At 39.4% G+C, this 19,490-nt stretch overlaps 1 protein-coding gene across 6 annotated transcripts in view; it reads left to right on the top strand.

Moving 5' to 3' along the window:
• LOC410696 (protein madd-4) overlaps positions 1 to 19,490 on the top strand; it is a 186,238-nt gene that overhangs the window by 64,718 nt on the left and 102,030 nt on the right. For 5 of the 6 annotated variants that reach the window (XM_026440580.1, XM_026440597.1, XM_026440582.1 and 2 more), the window contains exon 2: positions 8,960 to 8,974. The exons of the other annotated variant lie outside the window; for it this stretch is intronic. In XM_026440580.1, coding sequence (XP_026296365.1) covers positions 8,960 to 8,974 — 15 coding nt within the window. The remainder of the gene's footprint in view (positions 1 to 8,959; positions 8,975 to 19,490) is intronic. 6 annotated transcript variants of the gene reach the window in all.

The following is a 19,490-nucleotide window of genomic DNA, read 5'->3' as shown; positions in this document are numbered from 1 at the left end:
ATTGGAGATAAAATAGCTTTCTGTTCGTAATTCGGAAATTCGTGGATTAACTATAGAAGTAGTTTCGGTATAAACAAAATAGAAGTAAGTGTGTATTTGACATATTCTGAAATAGCTTTTCCATATCGTCGGTATTCCAATTATTCGTTCAATTATATATCTATTCGTTAAATTCCAGATATGAATGAAAGAAAAGAAAGGATACGATTCCTCTTTCACATTTAAAATACATCGCAAATGCAAATATCAATTTATTCTAAAGAAACTCACGTTCAAAGGATACCGTTTCAACTTATCACCACTTTACACCGCAATGGTAGACAACCGAACAATCATCCTCTTTCCACTCAAACCACAGCCAAAAAAAAGAAACCAAAAATCAAAAAACGTTTCAAATACATTCACCAGTCATCTTATCGTACGAAACGAGGACAATACCGCAAAACATTCCACAGCAAAAAAAAAAAGAGAGAAAAAGAAAAAGAAGAAGAAGAAAAAAAGAACAACGAGCCATTTAACCGGATCGGCGAGTCGGCGAAAGGTATCGAAAAGAGGGAAGCGAAAAACATGGTAGACAAAGAGACGTGGTCGGCGAAGGACCATGGAATTACTTGGCATGGCGTATCTGGCAAACGATCGTCAAGGGAGTAAGATCGTTGTCGCGAGTGGAGAAGGGGTGGCACAGCCCCCAGAAGAGCAGCGAGTCGTGTCTCACGATCCAAGCGTACGCTCGCCTCGTGTACGCCAATCTCTTCTCTTCGTCTCTTCACACACACACGTACACACACACGTACACACGGAAGGGTGGCGACGTTAACCCCGCACGCTTGCCAAAGTTTAATGCACCTTTGGTTTTCGGTCGTCGCGTTTCGGCGACGGCGCGAGCGAGCGTGGACGCCGCTCTGGCGCCGCGGATCCGCTTCCTTCTTCTCTACTTTTCACTCGGCAGATTCTATCCTCCTCGCTCTCCCTCCTATTCCATGCTGCCTTCTCGTCTCGTGGCGCGCGGTTCTCGGGCCCAGACTACCAAGGCTTCGCCCGTTCTTTTACATCCGATTGGCTCGCGATTCTTTCTCATCTTTCCGCTCGCGTTACTTTGTTTCTTGTGACGGTTTGCCACGTTCGAGGAGATATCTCGCCATCGCCGCGTTTTATTGCCAACCTCCCTTTGTCGTTATCGGTTGCCTCTTTGGAAAGCTTCTTTACAGTGCGTTGAGATTCGAAGATTATCTCTTACACGATTGTCGTGGTCGAGATATTTTATCTCTATATCCAATATATTTCTAGATATTCAAGATATTTTATAATGATCATTTATGTTGTAATATTCTTGATTCGTTGAATGGATGAAAGTTTGACGAATTTTTAAACGTTGTGCATTCATTGGGATATTTTTAGAAAGATGGAAGGAACGATTCATCGAAAGTTAAAAGTTGGTTGTAATTAAGATTTTTGGAGCGTGAGAAACGAAGATGGAGTTGTTTTCGCTTCGGCAAGGAGGATAATAATATATATTCGAAACTATGACGATGATAAATGTATCTTGCACAAAGATCATTATCGTTTTTATTCGCGACGTACTCGTATATATCACTCGATTCAGTGATCGCATAAAATACATATTATGCAAAATGGTATGCAGGAATCGCGACGAGTCGTTCTTAAATCGAGCAATCGAGCGGAGTGAAGGTTTCGAGTCGGATGCCTCGACGCGAACGATCTTTCTTGCTTGGTTACACGTGTCATTGCTCTCTCGCGCGATGTAAAAGAGGCAAATTTGCATATAAAACGACTAATTTATCACATTGTTAAAGAAGAAAGGCCAGCCTCATTGGTATCGCTTTTCTGTCGTGCAATAGTTTCGCCACGAGTTTAAATATCCGTCTTTTGTTTAGTTCTCTTTCCACTATTCTATTCTTGCTTTATAATTCTATGTATCATTTCAATTTCATATTTTACTTACGTTATTCTTTATTTATTCCTGATATATTAAGTTTTCGATTCTGATTTTTGCGATTAATACGATACGAAATATAATAAAATATTCCAATTTTCAAAATTTCTTTTTCTTAACTGTATTTATTAACTGTTTTCGGTTACAATTAATATAATTATAAAATAATATTACCGCACAAAACAATTTTCATTTTATAATTTTATAATTTATCTCTATATTCTTCATTCTCTTCGCATTCCAAAATTCATCCGTTGTTCTTTTTAAATTAAAATTCATATCGAAAAAATTTCTTCGAAATTAAAAGTAGAATAACAAACTTCCAAGGTATCCTTCCTATCGTCAAATCTGTTATCACCTGATTATCAATAAAACCGATTGCAAATGATATCCGGGAATGTAAATGGAATAATTCAATTCATTGCAATACCGATTCGAATATACATACGCGATTTGTGAAATATCGACAAGAATCTCCCTCTGATCGAAACGTGTTGCTATCGAGCATCCCAATTGGATTCATTAAAAAATATCGAGCTATCGAATATACGTCATTCTATTAGCGGGATACGAGCTACGGAAGGATTTAATTTTGACCGCCACGGTGACCATCGCGCGGAATAAAAGAGGCGGAATGTCGAGGAATATTTTCGCATGTCTGCTTTAAAGGATCGACCGTGTGCTGCTTTTTCGCGAGGAAACGTTGTCCTGCTTTTGTCTTGCGGGCCGCGAGGATGCAGAGCAGAGTTCGAGTAAACGAGATTTCTTTGTATCTTGGTCGAGAAAGCTTGTACGCTGGATTTTTCTTTCCCTTTTTTCTCCTTTTGCCTTTCTTTCTTTCTTTTTTTTTTGTTTCTTTTAGTTTGATCGTTTTTCACTTTTTTTTTTTTTTTATTCTTTTCCCCTCTCCTTTTTTTCACTTTGCGCGAAACGTAACGCTTGGGGCTGACGCTCAATGGGAAAGTTGTGTCGAGTGGCATGCGTTTAACGGAAAGGGGGACAGCTCTGAGAGAAATGTTTGGATTGCAGAGAGGATTCGTTCTTCTTATTGATGATCGCCCCGTGATACGTTTTTATTTTAGACTCTTTTATCTTATTTGCGAGTTTTTATCGAATGGATAGAAATTATATATACGAGACGATTGTTTCTTTTTTTTTTCTCTCATCTTGTTTTGAATCAATTTTGAAATAACGAATCGTTCATTTTATCCCATTTATTGAAATTTTTATTTTTACTCACCGTGATTAAAATAGTTTAGAAATAGTTTTTCGAAATAATCTCTTTCTCTCTCTCGGATGTGTATTCGTTTCACGGCTGCGAAAATCTTATTCTCTATCTCGTCTTAATACCACCGATTTATAATTCACAAGCAAACATTTTCCACATTGAACTTATTCGCTTGAGCCGATGATGCACTTTCACAGTCACGTAGAAAGGGGGTCGCGCGTCGCGTTTCTTTTATAAATCGTGGTTGCTCGCGAAGCTTGGTTCACAATGCGAAAAGTTCATCGAATACCGAGCCGTCCGATTAAGTTATATTTAATTAAAAGTACGGTGCCACGCGCAATCATCCCCCTTTATCCACGTTGGCAGAGCCATAGTCTCGTTGCAACTTCTCTACATCCGCGAGAGAGCATCCGAAAGTTCGTGAAAATAATTCGCATAATAATCCAAACACTCTGCCGGTAGTTTTAACCGAGAAGGAAAAATAAACGGTTCGCTAGACCCTGGGTTGCTCGGAAAATTTAATTAAAACGTGGCCGCTCCAGAGAGAAAGAGAGAGAGAGATCCAGTTTTCCACCGATCTAAAAATCGACGAACAATTTCCACCATCGAGCCACTTTCATACTGGCACGATCAATTTTTTCCTCCTTTCATTTTCCTTTCTTCCCTTTCTTTTTTCCTCTCTCTCTTTTTTTCTCGTTTTTTCCCTCCTCCTCCTCATCCTCTTTCTCCTCCTTCTCCTCGATTCTTCGTTAGCATAACGAGGCTCCGTAAGAGCACGCGCGGACAAAAATGGGCTGTCGAATATCTGGGGCGTAAAATTAACGGATTTTAAAATAGTTGAGCATTCACGGCCGGTTAGCCGCGACGGCGCATTATACATACGTTGCTGGTTATATTTGAATCGACTTATCGATTCGAACTCGGCCGTTTTCCTCATACGAGCCATTCAGTGTAAGCACGGTGTTATGCTTGTATCGTAATCAGGATCGAACCCGCCCACGTAAAATTGTTTTCCTACGAGCTACAAGTTCGGAGATAAAACTCGTTTTATTATCAGTGTTTTTTTTTTTTTATTTCTCCCCCCCCTTTTTTTCTTTTTTCGATTTTAGTTTCACCGCTTCTTTCCTCCATGCTTCTCCCTTATCGTTTTACGTGCCGTGAACGCACAGGTGCACATGTTTCGTTGTTATTCCGTAATGAGAAATCCTCGAATAATTTACGAGACGCGTAATTCGCTAAATCTCTACTTTGGTCACAATTACGACAGAATACCTTTCTTTTTTTTTTTTGTATTAAAATTTTCAAAAAGGAAACAAATCGATATATACTATATATTACGGTATATAATTTTTTCTTTAATAAAATTTCTCTCTCGTAAACTCGCCCATTCATCCATCACTCACCGTTCTCTTGAAAAGGACACTTGATACGTGGACACGCTCTTAACCCCTTTCAAAATTCCCGCGTATTTTTTAGCGTTGATGAAAAACAGCCTGTATAATATTGAAATTAATAAATCCGCATATTATCTATACTATGACTAAACCGTTACATAAATTTCCATATAATTATCACGTATTATCGTAAATTACGCGAAAGGAATGTTGGCCGTGCATACAGCCACGCCAAGCACAATTTTCATCGCGAGAACGATGAACGCGCGAAATTTAAGATATCCCGCGAAGGAACGCGAGGCACGAGATAGATCGTGATTTCGAAAAAAATTGATTCGCCGAGAATTCGCTTAGCCCCCTCTATCCATCGGTGCTCTTAATTTTCCTCCGTGTCGTATGAAGATATAGATTCGTGGATGGAGGGAGGATTCTCGCGGGAATAGGTAAGACGTGGCGTTTCGTGCAAGAAATATCGAATCACCGATCGTTCCACCCGTCGATATTATCCATCTGATGGATCGAAATTATATTATAATCCCCGAGCCGTGTGATGGATATTCTGATTGGATCGGTAAATCGCTTTACTAATAGTCCGCAGTTTTCAAAGTGGATCGTGACCCGATCGTTCGACGAGCCGCGCGAGGTGAAACTTTTTAGAAAAGCGTTCAATCATGATATCTCTTGGGGAATCTTTTTGGGGAATATTGCTTGTCGACAAACGATTTCGATTACGATCAATGTATTTTGAATCGTAGCAAAATTTGTGGATAACCCTTCGCATGATTTCAATGATCGAGTCTGATTTTTATTTTCCTTGTTTTAGCAATTTAAATATTTTTTTCGGAAAAAATATTGTTGTTATGTTAGAGATAATGCAAAGAGTTAAAATTGTGTTCTTACGTGATGAAATTCAGTTCAAATTATAGAGATCCTCGATTGAACGTTTGTTGCGATCGATGTCATTTAAATAGAAAAAAGAAAATTAAAATTATAATGTTATAATTCGAATGATGCGACGAATGATCGATAGTTTTAATGTTTTAACGTTTAGATCGGTTATATAAAAATAAAAAGACGACGATGATGATTCGTGATGATTGACCGAAAGATTCGTGACGGTTTATTTGATAAAAATATTGATGTATTGATTTTTCGAATGAACGAAAAATTCATAACTAGTTCTCTCTTTTTTTGTTTCCTTCTTTCTTTTTTTCCCGATAAAATGTATATTCTGTAAATTGCTCTTCGACAGTGATTTTTAAAAGAGCAAAGTTTTTAACATGATTAAGCCTTGTCAGTCTTCATAAAAGGAGTATGACGTAAAATTTATTTGAAATATAACTACATCATTCATCCAAAGAGGATATAGAGAGTAAAGTAATATTACCTGTATTGATTTAATCTGAAAGTACAATATGTGAATACATTTCATAATTATCTAAATTATAAAAAAGTATATTTTATTCTAAGAGTTTTTTATTATAAAACCTGACAGTCTCTCGTTATTACTTGCACACGTGAACGGAGGACAACGATTTCTTTGTATCAAAAGTTGCAACTTTAAGTATTCTAACTGGAACTTAAATTATTCGAGCAACGCCCATCGACTTTCGAAGTCGCTCGAATAATTATGAACGTTAATTCCTTAATCAAACTTGTCAGAATCTTTTAAAACAATAATAAATTATGAACGCGTTACATATTTATCCAATCAGATTTTCCCAACTATCTCTCAAGATATCCAACAATCAAAATCTTTTCTTTTTCAAAATTCAGGAAAACAAATCATCGTTGAATCGAGAAGGTATCATAATTACCGATCAGTTACCGATATTTATTCTTTCGTTACAAGATGCAAAGTAATTTTTCTTTTCTTTATACCATTAAGTAATCCATACATTCTGTGAAAGTTTTGAGTCATCTTTGGAATGCTCTCGAACACGAAAACTCATCGCGCGTTAAATGAATAATCTCGATCCACGAGCGAATTAATTCTTCCCCTTTTCATACGGCGAAGTGACTCTTCGAGCGATGTTTGAATAGAAAGAGAGATTAAAAAAAAAGAAGAAGAAGAAAGATGAGAATAGAAAAAAAAAATGGAAGAAAGTTAGGGAAAAAATGATCGTTCGTCCGGAGAGTTTCCGAGCATTTTCGCAAACGAGCACACGCGATCTTTCTCGGCCTATAACGAGCGGCGAGCAACATCGCTGGTTATTTGCTCGGTTAAAACACAGTCCATTTGGCCGTTTCTGCTTCTGGTCCCGGAAGAGGTCCGAGGGAGTGCGATGATTTATATCGCGAGCGCCATATTGAGCCACTGCCAGCGGCACGCGACCAAGGAAATTTCCTAAATTGTTTTCCCCCTTGTCGACCGATCTCGGCGACCACTTCCTCTCGTTCGAAATCCTCGCGAATCCCCGCCCCTTCCGTCACGCAAAAATTCTATCCTTATCCGGCAAATTGTCGAAACTATACTCTCGATCGATATAAATCCCGCGAACCGTCTCTCCTGGCGAAACCCATCGTCGTCACAATATTTAAATATTTAAATCATTCGCTCGAAGAATCGAGTAACGCGATGTTAAATTGTCTCTCTGACACGGCGAAATATTATTCTTCGAGGATGCGAAAAATTTCCGATAATATTCTCTCTTCCATCTTCCATTGAAGAATCGCGTGGGGATGTCGTCGCGGGCGGAGAACGTTTCCAAAATTATCTCTCTCTCGTATTCCATCGATCGGGACTCGGATCACTTTTACCCCAGAAACGTCAGTGGAACGTTGGCGAATTGTCGCTACATGGAAATCCTGTCGTCGCGGCCAACGGAAGTCTCGGGTGTGAAGGGGGAGGGAAAAAGGTGATCGACGGGGAATAGGGCTCGGTATGAAGATTGCATTTCGCGTGTGAAATTGCGGGGATGACGCGTGACACCGAATTCTCGCGGCATTTGTCGAGAGGCCCGTGGATGGGTGGGAACAGAACTGGGAGCAGAACTGTTTATCGAACTTTGCTCGACGGTTCGACCAACTCGCCCCTTTTTCTTCGCCACGTGTTGTAGTTTCGCGTCGTTGTTTGGTCAGATTCGAAGATATGGACGGGAGTGGTGCAACGACGTTTGCACGAAGGAAAGTATCGGTAAATGTCGTTTCTTTCTCAGATAGCCAGATCGAGGACAAGCCAGATTTATCCGCTTTCTTCGTCTCTGTAATTATGTTGAATTACGCAACACGCGTTCTACGAAAGGTGCCAATCAACGGTCGAGATGGAAATCTACGTGATTTTTTCCTTCACAACTCGGAGAAGACGGGATCCTTGTAACATTTTTCATACATTTTTACAAATCAATTTTATCCGTTTCGGTTTTGATTTTAAGTATTGTGAACGTAATTGCCAAAATTGTTTCGCAAAAATAATTTCCAAATAAAGGATTTTTATTTCGAAGCTATTTTATTTCGCTGCAACAGTGATGCGATTCAAATGTTTTTCAAAGTTTGAATTGGAAACGAAAAAAAAAGTCGTTTATTGTATTTTTCATTTGTAGAATCGTACATCGTTTTTTTCTAAAGATATAATTTAATTTATATCATTGTTAAGCAATATATTACATAACATTCGATGCATTATTTTCCATTTAATCGAAAACTCGAAAAATTTGGATCAATTTAAATTTATCCCCATAAGAAGTTCACGAAATAACTCAAAAATATTTGCAGGTTTATATTTCGATCGACTACTTCGCACGCTCATTAAATCATCGACCGTTAAACTTCCCAGAAACACGGAGCAAAGACCCAAATATGGCTCGTCTTAACCGCTCGTCCCCCCACTTTCAATGGTGGAAGAATATCGTAAATACCCCATTAAGGCATCGTAATACATGCTCTCACGAAATCCATTTGTTTTATGTTCGTCGATGCTTTCGGGACGGAGATTACAGACACCATTTACCGATAATGGTAACTATTTGTTCGATTGGATCCGGATACGCGGGTGGTTCTTGTTCGAGGAAAAAGAATGATCGACGGAAGGAAACGAGATTTAAGTTTTTAATGGTGAACGGTGGCGGCGGCAATGATGGAAAGAGAGAGCGAAGAGAGAGTCGGTTTATGGGAGAGAGAAAAAAAGCGTTTTACAAGCTGTGCATAACCGAAACCGTGAGACCACGTGCAGAGTGCTCCCTTTATATTCGTCGAGTGGCGTTTATCAAAGCACTTGTCGGGGCTACTTTCCTTCTATTCACGAGTCATAAGGATTTTTGTAGAAATTGTTACGACGACGTGGAATGCACTTGGAGATTATGGACTCACGGTCGCGCGTGCATGTCGCGCTACATGGAGACGTAATGGAGCAGTTTCGATAAACGTTTCACTTTTGTGTTTCAGGTGTTCTGTCTTCAGGTGAGTTTTCTATCTTCCGAGGACATGTAGTCACGGATACTTATTATCCCGACGTAAGTAAAAATCTTTTGAAAGCTCATTGTATCGCGTCCTGGCGGGGATTAATAGGAATAACTCTTTTGTTATTCATCCCGGATCTTTCCCTTGGAAAATACTCGTTTGTCCCTGGCAAGAAGGTTCATTGTCGCCCGAGAAATTCATTAAACTCCTCCGTGTTACGATTCTTTGACGAGCTTTGTACAAATCCTGCATAAAATAATACAAGCTTTTATTTAACGATCAGCCGAGGATCAAAATTCAAAAGCTCCGAGAGAGCGGAATCCCAAAAGAAAACGATATATAGGAAGATTACTCTTGTATAATTGCAATTCTGTTATTTTCCCGGGGAAATTTCACCGCGAGAAATATATCGAATAACGTTGGAACAGAGCAAGATATATATTTTAATTACCGTGGAACAGATGAGGGAAACTTGGATTCGTTCGACCTCGCGATAGCATTAATTTGGCGGAAGCGGAAAGCCAGGACCGCGGTCCTCCTTGTCCCGGTTCCAGCGTGGTCTGGCCACGCACCACGTACGACGCCGTCGAGATAAGAAGTTCAGTGAAATTATTCAAAGTTAATGCGAACGTAAACGTGGCAACTTTCGGTTGTTACCGCCGAGGATCCCGAAAGTCATGGGGAAATTATGAAGCGGAACGGCTGTTTTCGAGCGTTCCTTCCCTCTCCCAGATGAAACTCTGTTTTACGATGGTAATTGTCCTAATTCGAAAAACACGCATAACGCGTTTGGAGTGTACGGTAGAGGCAGGGTCGTAAAGGCTCGGTCAGCCGGAAACGCTGAGGCTTCATTTTGCCCGTTTGGCGAAGTGGTCTGGTTCAAGGGTAGTTAGAGAGATACCTCGAACTACAGGAGAGGATACAGGAATTTGCGGAACTCGAGATAATATCTAGGCTCGCGAAGGGTTAGTTACTGTTCTCCAACCTGTCTTGTGATTGGAAAAGCTCGAACGTGCTCCTCTAATTATCTCTACCACGGATCTTAAATGAACTTTTAGAATTCGTATTAGTTTAGATTGAAGGAAAAATTTGATCCGTAGATTGATTAAAAGAATCATTCGATAATGAATTTTAACATTTACACTTCAATATATTCTTGATTTCGAATCAGTAATTCGCTACTATTCCAAATCCTTCGATTTCTAATGAATTTCATTGAACCGTTTAAACATACATTCCCATAATTCTACGTTCAATTCGATGTAACGTAAAAACTCAATCGACCATTGGCAGAAAATCCTGTAGAAGGAACGCTTTCGAAATCGGTGTTCGAATCCGTTAAGAACTGGTCGTTGTCCGTGCGATCACACTTGAATTCACGAAGCTGAATTTCAACCTGACGAAGAGAATCGACGGAGAGAACTTCTTGGGGGGAGAATGGAAGTTGGAAGAGGAGGAATAGGAGAAAAAGAAGAAAGAGAGGCTCGTCGTCGAAGGTTTCTGCGGTCGGTCGACGATGCATCGCCACGAAGGAAGCCAACGAAGCGTCAAAGCCAGAAAGAACGGGTTCGGATTCTCTCGCACGCGTCTAGAAAAAGCGTATCGACGGCCGGCCCATCTGTATTAGGATTCGAGGAGAGGGAACTTTTTCCAAACGAGAAGAAGATAAATTTGGATAGAGGAAACTGGGCCCACGCATGACCTGCCTCGATCCCTTCCCATCCCTTTCTCCGGCTATCGCTCGTTACCGCATTGTTTATTCTTGGTGCTCGCTTTTTCGGTGATCGGTGGTTAGACCGGATGGATTTTGGTTGGATGATCCTTGCGGTTTGCCTGGCGCGTAAGTTCGTCGGCTGGAACGACTGGTTTTGGTTTGGTGGCGGAGGAGTATTCCGATTATAAGTGGCGGTTTCGAGGATGGAGCGACTTTTGCGGGTTTGGCTCGATTTTTGTATCCGCGGTGCTCGGTTAATTTCGTATAACTCTTTTTACGGCGTCGTTTGTACTTATTTTTCGAAATGTCGATAAAATTCAATGGTAATATAATTCGCATAAATTGGTCGGTTGTGTATGGATATAAAAGTTGGCGAGTTGAATGCGAAATACGAATCAAAAGTCGGGAAATTTTTGGAAACGAATATAATAATTCAAGTGAAATACGTGTAAAAGGTTTTCCAATATAGAAATAAAAATGAAAATTATTTTATACCATCGGATGTAATGAAAATCCGACCTGCAGCGAATGTATTAAGTGATAAAATCGCTGATTTCAAATTTATTTAAAATATAAAACGTGTATTTCGCAGATTTTTACTTGTTCGCATCAAAAACACGAAAAATCAAATAAGTGCTTTATAAATATTGTAGTCGACTAAATACTATTTTTATATTCAATATACATTTAACCGCGTCAAGAATTCAATAACATTGCAAACGATTAAAAGAGCTAGTTATCGAATTACCCGCTTTGTGTAAAAGTCACGAGGTTCCAGTTTTTTTTCTTTTTTTTTTTTTTTTAAATCGAAGATAGTTTTTAACGCAAAAATTAAGATTATTAAAACATTAAATTCCAACGTTAGCTGCGCGATAAAAATTATTCAGGGAGGAGATATTCCGTGTATCAATTTAAGAGTAACAAAATTGATTTCGACGTTTCTCTCGTTCGACCATTCGCGTTCCAACGCTGTATCATTGAATCGTCTTTCTCTTTAATATCGATACCTCTGTCCTCCTTTCTCCTTATTGTTTCTGCGGTGTCGTATCGACGAAGAACGTTTCCACGAAACGACAGGGTCGAATGCAAATTCGGCAGTTTCTCGTCCCAGTGGTTGGCCCACAAACAAGCACCTTGGCGCCAGTTAATTCTCGCAAAAAGTCCACCGTGGCTTCGAGAGACCTTCGTCCATCCTCTATCGATCGAGAATGCAACGAGGAAAATACGAAATACGGTATATAGTCATCTGTGCATGTTCGATTGGAATTTAGAATATCGCGAGGCTATAATTTTTAAAGAGGTTTTTAGAAACGACGGGGATGGTGCTCGGGGATGTTGGTTTATTTAATACATAAAATTGGCATAAATCTACGCGGCCGATTTCTTTTAAACATGGAACGAATAAGAGGGTTGGTTTTCTTGTCTAGCATGAATTTATCGTGCGGAGAAAATTCACGCAAATATTCAGCAGCAGTTCATCAAACACGCGATAGCTTTTACGCTCGAGGATTCCGCGAATGTTCCAACTTCCCTCGTTCACTCTAAATTCTATTTAATTTATTTCTCCAGCACGCAATCGTCGTGGCAAATCAATTTTCGAAAAAGGGACTCGAACATCTAATGGTACTTATTATTCATTAATCGAACACAAGTCCAAAGTGCATCCTATCTCGTTGGAAAATTTACGCTTCTTCCACGAATTTTATTCAAATTCTCTTCAATTTCTCTACACGATTCTTCGATCCCCACGCTCGAACATTTTCTCTTGATCTATTTCTCCGCCATGAAGAAGAGAGAAAAAAAACAAGGAGGACGAATCGAAAGCTATACAATCGCTTTATACAAATCCACACCGCGGTCGTGGCGAAAACATGTCTTCCCGAAAAATAAAGAAGTTTCGAGACTGAAGAAAAACAAGCAGTTGGAAATTTATTCGCCTTACGTTTGCGCAATAGCTTTAATCTAATCAGCCGTGGTCGATCGGCGTCGATCAGATCGATACGGGCCATAACCGAGAATATGGTTCACGATTTCAATCTAGTCGGCTGCGATATCCGTTGAAAAAAGAGGCAAATCGAGCGAGTGACGTTGTTGGAAGGGATGAGAACGAAAATAGGAGGAAGGACGTTACGAGTGAATGAAACTATAGCGAAGTCGGCGGATCTACTCGAAAGCAAAATCGACGAGGTAAAAGACGGGATACCTGGATGTAGGCGAAAGACAAGAAACGGAGAAGTCGTATTGATATTTTGAAAAAGATGACAGAACGGAAGCAGTTGAAGGAAATGGGTGGAGATTGGAGATCTCGAACGAAGAATTTCATATTGGGGAGATCAAGATTTTCGCCGTTCTCTTTATTTACGATTCAGTTTTTATCAGAATTCTCTTCTTCTTCTCCTCCTCCTCTGCGCTGCGTAATTTTTCGCTTTTTCTTCCGAACAGTTTTTTTTATTAGAGCGGTAGTCAAAGCTTACTCTCATCCCTTCGTCGAAGAATATCTTGGATCACAGGATGAACTTTCAAACTATCTTTCTTGGAAAATTCCGAGAATATCTCGCGTATACTTGCAACTCATCGATCTCTCCGATAATAAACCAGACGCCTGGTTTATCTTTAAAACTCGTCAATACGTAAAATAACGCATCCTAAAACGATCCTTTTGTTTTTAAGAATTAAATAATGCTATTCTCGATAGAGAAAAAATTCCCTGAGATGCGAAAAATATCCAAATCCGACCAACCCTTCTATATACAATGAGCCAACGATTTATACATATATTACTTACATCCAATCGAGATACAAAGATTAAAAAAAAAACAAACAAACAAACAAGAACGTTGGAAGTTGGGAAATTCCGGTGGTCTCGAAAGATTGTTCCGTATCCACCGAGATTGGGGGTGTAAATCGTAAAGTGGCGGAGACGGAGCTCGAGAACTAATACACTTTTTCCCTCCCCTTTTGATACGACCACCGTATTTCTCGATGTGGGAAGGTTGCGAGACAAGGTTCTAAAGATAACGAGATAACCCGTTTCTAGGGTGGCATTCAAACGTCCTCATTTCAAAAAAGGCGAGGAGACCACCCGCTTATTCGTTCCTCCTATCTTCCTATATCCGCACAGATCCAAACTTTTCTGCCTCGTCGCGAGCCTCGATCATCTTTATCCTTTCCACCTGATCGTTCCTCCTCTTCTTCTCCAATTGGATCCAGGAAACGTTGCCCATTATCGTTTCTCACTTTAGCCGCAATTTCCCGTTTTATCGTTTCGAGGCTAGCAGGCCGTGTCGCGAACTTTCTGGAAAATGTCGCGGCGGGTCCGAGCGAGCACTCCCCACTTCCGGAACTCGATTTTGCAAAAGATAACGCGCATTCAGAATAGATCATTCGTTCGCGAAATGTTGTATAGCGATATTGAGGATATAGAGAAATCTTTTGGAACAACGAATTAGATTCGAAAAAAGATGGATCGGATGATGTTTTAACAGTCGAAGAATCGTCTGTATGTTTCGTTAATTAATTCTCGTTAAGATTGTTTCCGTTGCACGAGTGAATTTACAAATACGAAGATATGATATATGGATATGACGTAGAAAGACAGATTTCTCAGATAATTGTATTATAATAGCAATACGGATCTAGATAGATCGGAGTCTTACTTCCGCTACTAATTACCGAAGTAGCCTGCAGCGGAATCGAAGGGACGGATGTCGAAGGATAAATCAAGATCGCTATCTGTCTAATCACGGCCAGTGCTCAGTTCCGTTTCCCTTTCGGGATTATTTGATAATCCATTAGTAATTACGTTGTCCCAACAGAATAGGTTCCATTGTCGTTTATGCCAGTTATATCACCAGTCTGACAGAAAGTAATTGTCTATCGTATTGCGTGTATTTCATATTTATATAGCGAGTTGCCAATCAATTCAATTCGATCTGACGCGTTTGATCTCAATTATCCATTTTTATATATCTCCAATATATATTTATTTACTTATTTATTATTATATAATTTTAGTGAATTTCAATAACGATGATACCTTCTCAAGGCAGAAAAACAAATATGATTAACGTGCGAACGGTTCAAATGGTTTTTGTTTAAAAAAAAAAAAAAGTTTGAAATTCAAACGTGGAAACATTCGACGCGCGATCGCAATCCGCCATGCACTTCCGGCATTCTAGGATTTTCGAGCACCGATGCTCGAGCGCGATAGCACAGCGATCGATTAACATATGCAGCGCGGGAACGCATAAAATTGAACGGACGGAAGAGAAGCCGATCGATTACACGTCGATGAAAATTGCATCCCCTTTTTCCACGGCTGGGTTTCGCGTTATTTTCATTTCCAACGATTTGCACCTGGCACGTGTCACGATGCGCAACGATCGCGCAACTTTCGGATGTATAATCACGGAGAACGCTCGAACGAGCTGTTCTCGGTTCGGTCGGCATCCCTTCCCAACATTTTCGATTACACTCGATCTTGTTTTTGTTCCCTGTCTGTCACGAGAGCCCGATTTTTTCCCCCGTATCTGGCTTATGTATCGACAATAACGTCGAATCGATGCGTTTTAAAAAAAAGTGCAGTCATCCTTTTAGAAATCTCCAAGCTTATACCTTTGGATCAATCCGATAGAGAGAAAGAGAGAGAGAGAAAGAGAAATATGAAAATCGAAGAGCGAAACCGAATATTTGGTTGCGAATTATTTCGATCCAATTGGTAAGGATAATAGCGCTTCTTATACGATTATCGGTACCGCAATTATTCGTTTGTGAATCGTATCAATTGTTAAATGAATTCAATTATCAGTATTAGTATTCAAGGAGGATGTTTGATAGATTCGATTTCTTGTTTCTGGATGTCTGGTACGCTTTCTCAACCCTTTAACGTTCCTTTAGGGGAGTCTAGCATTCAATAGCATTCCTATGGTATCCGTCGCGTCTCGTATTTTCTATTAGATATATCGAGCTCGAGAATTTAATTTCTATCAACATTCGTTCAAATTACAATATTTATAACATCATAATATTCGGAAGACGTAAGGCTAATATTTTTCCAATTTGCATAGATTATCGTTATATAAAAAAAAATGATCATTTTCGTGATAGTGTTAGGATTTAAATGTATTACGTTACGTATTAACGCGTAAATATTTTATCTTATTTTTTACGACAATATTTAGACCATATTTTACAAACAAATCATTGAATTTATTCCATCCAAATCGTTATTTAAATACTTAAATTTTCGATTAATAAATCTGCTTTCATCTATAAATCGATCAAAATCTATCTCACGAAAATCTATCGAGATTTATCTTTGCGTAATAACTACAAACGATCGAATTTTTATAAATCTCTCCAGATTCAGAATTCTCGACAGTCCCATGCCGCGATTCTCGTAAAAATCCAATGGCGATATTTCGGCGTACGTATAAGGCATCCATCAAGCCTCGTTGTCAGCGCGGCACGACCGCCTCGAAAGGAATCTTTTGTCGAGGTTAAAAAGGGCCGCGAATCGCGGCCAGGAAATCGGACCCGTGCGAATTCAATCTTAGAAGGGGCCACGATCGAGGAGGCGAATCGAGGAGCCGGCTTTTCATGCGTCCTGCAGCTCAGACGCGAGGCCGACAGCCTTGTCCCGTAGGGGAAATTCGAGTAGCGTACGGGCTTCGGCAGCTGCAGGTGCAACAATACGCCCGTATACGCGAAACCGGCGAATCGATACGTGGCGAGGGGGATGAAATCGAGGCGAAAGAAGGTGAATTTAACCCGTATTTTGCACGAGCGTATCCATTTATGAATTTAACATTCTCGTGATAGGCGTATATTTTAGGCATAATAAAAAATACGCAGGGCACATTTGGCAAGATTAATATTGGTTTTTATTCAGGTTCGTTGTTCCATATTACTTTAATTCCATTCATTTTAGTTATATTATAGATCAGTAGTTTTAGTATCAAAATAATAATCTGAAGATTAAACTTTTTTTTTTATCGTTTTCCGAGTGAATATTTAAATTTCATGTTGATTTGCATAATACTTAGCTTGATAACTCGAATAATATTAATTCTCGAGCGTTATCGATGAATTATAAATAACCATAAAAGTTTATGCTAGATAATAACACTAGATATTAATACTCTATAATAATGTACAAAAAATTCTTTCTATTTATAATACACGCTTCGTAAATTAATTCTCTTTTTCGCTATATATTCAAGCCAAGATCATAATCAATTTTGAAATATTAGAAATAGCTCGGTTCGCGAGATTTCACCTCTACTCACTATTTCCCCTATTACTGTTTTCCACCAGCTGTTGTTTTCTCGCTTCGATTCGACAGAAGGCGTTCAAAGGTCTCAATTGGCAATGTTTTAAGACGAACTAGGCGTAATCGAGCGGGCCAAGACGACGACGTCGCGCTTTCGCCCGATTGCTCGAAAATCGACGCGGCCCCCTTCTCCAACCCCCTGAACTTCGATAAAGTTTCCTCGCCTAAGGGTAATCGATCGACGCCAATTTTCTCGGCAATTCGATATTCCGTTTGGCTGAAGCTACATCGCGCCATGCGCATTTCGTTGATTAAAGACGCAATGGCGCAGGGGCTGCGATCGAATCTCCTTCGTTCCTATTTGTCCTTTATTGAAACAGCTGTGCCTCCTTTCCACCTCTTCGATGTGTAAACTATTCTGGATATTCCTCTATGAACGATCGAAATTCCTATGATCATTTCTAACTCTTTGCTTCGAACAAATTGAATTATCTCGTAAGATGTTTTCTTCTTATAAATAATAAATCACGATCGATGATTGCGAAGAATTTTTTTTAAATGTTTGGTCACGAGTTGTTGCATCTAGAGTTTTTCTTGCAAAAGATTAAAAATCTCGAGTGTGTCTCGTGTGTTAGAAAATTCCATCGAGGTGACTGCGAATCACAAAAGCAACCGCTTATGGACGTTGATGTTAACGATCCGCGTGCATGGGACCTACATGCATTGAGAGAGGGGAAAAAGAAAAGGGTTGAATGGCGAAAAGGAAGAGCAAGGTGGTGGAGAGAGGTCGACTGTGAAAGGAAAAATCGGGTCAGGCGGTACTTTTTACGAGAAAACGATCTATCGCGGAGCACACGCTTCAATCGTGCACAACAAATGTCATAGCAACGATGCTCGCGGTTTTTACGAGGAGCCGGCCATTGTTTCGTTGGATTTACACGAAATCGATAAAAATATGGAACATCTAGTCGAGTAAACGCCCGCCAACAACCGGGGAGCATTGCCTTCCTATTCTAGTTTCTTGAATGATGCACGCGCTCTCACGGTTCTTCTATTCGGTTTGTACACGCGCGAAACTTTGTACAAGCTTATCAATATGAATCTGTGAATACAGTAGGCGTGATTATTTTTCGCGTGTAACGAGAGAATCGGAGGAGAGCGGTCGCGATTTTTCACTTTGAAATACCTGCGATTCGAATTACGATAATCTCGATTGATTAGAGAGTTTTGATGTACAGTCACGTATTGTTATAAATACCTTGAGTGATTTTGGTTAATAGAACAAACGAGGAAAATTTGAGATATTTACGCGAAATGATATTTACGTAATTTCGATATTTCGTTAAATGACCATTTATTAATTTTGGGGATATAAAGTTTAATTTAATTCTTAGGTAAAAGCTATCGGAGAAAATTGTGTTAAAATAATATTTGCTTGGAGTGAAATTTCGCCCATGATAACGTTTAATGATATTAAGTTAAAAATAATCATATTGCACGGCAATATTGGAACTCAAATTGATTCACGGTATTACAAAAGTTAAAAGGATAAAGATAGGAGGAATATATTATGAATATTACATGCGATATTTCATGATTAAATATTGGATGAAATAGGTAATTAAGTATGCCTATGTAAATTTTTGCGCGAATATTATTTCATAACAAATTCCCATCGTCGTGGAAAAACAAATTTGATCGGACGATAATCGATTGATAAATCACGCGTAAATAATCTATTGTTACGCGCGTGTAATCCACGCGAATGGGTGTTCCACTTGATGCTCGTGAAGATTAATCCCTTCGACGGCAACGTGTTAATTAGCATACGAAGTAAATTCACGGGCGGTCGAATAACTCACGGCACGTGATAATTAATCGTTCGGTGCGTGGATGAATTGCCATGGCATGGTAGCGACAACATTGTTCCGTGCCCGAGTAGTTCTCGTTCCGTGTAATAATTTGTCCTCCGATTTTCTTCGATTTTACTTACCTTTATGCTTTCCAGAAACGTAATTGGCGTTAACGCTGGGCTAATGATCACCGTAGAAAGTAATGGCCACTTTGGTTTAAACAAGAACCACGAACGCAAACGATGTAAAAGCGGGTTTTTACACGACGTCGTAAACGAGTGTGTTGGTAAATAATCCTTTTTAGAAAAATATACACGAAGAAAGGAACTCTTTTTTCCCCGATCGATGCATCGCGTAGATAAATTATTAATAATTCGGCAAGTGATATATTAATCGACGAATGATTTTTGTTGCATAAAATTGTTCACAATTTTCAAAGTTTTTCGTCGAGTGAAAATATTTATCGTATTTTGTAACGTGGAAAATTCATTTCTAGAATTTTGCTACACCGCGTATTTAAACAAAATTTTCATATCGTCGTGATTTCACGAGAAATTCAAAGGGAATCCAAAAGTTCATCGGATTTACGCTCATCTAATTTTATTGGAACTGGAACAGTTGCTCGTCAGCGTAAAATAAACGCTCCTAATTGTCGCGTATTGAATATGTGGACTCTGT

The sequence above is a fragment of the Apis mellifera genome, linkage group LG1, assembly GCF_003254395.2.
Source record: "Apis mellifera strain DH4 linkage group LG1, Amel_HAv3.1, whole genome shotgun sequence".
In the NCBI taxonomy this organism is placed as follows: domain Eukaryota; kingdom Metazoa; phylum Arthropoda; class Insecta; order Hymenoptera; family Apidae; genus Apis; species Apis mellifera.
The sequence above is the reverse complement of the archived record's forward strand: the minus strand, read 5'-3'. Positions and strand labels throughout refer to the sequence as shown.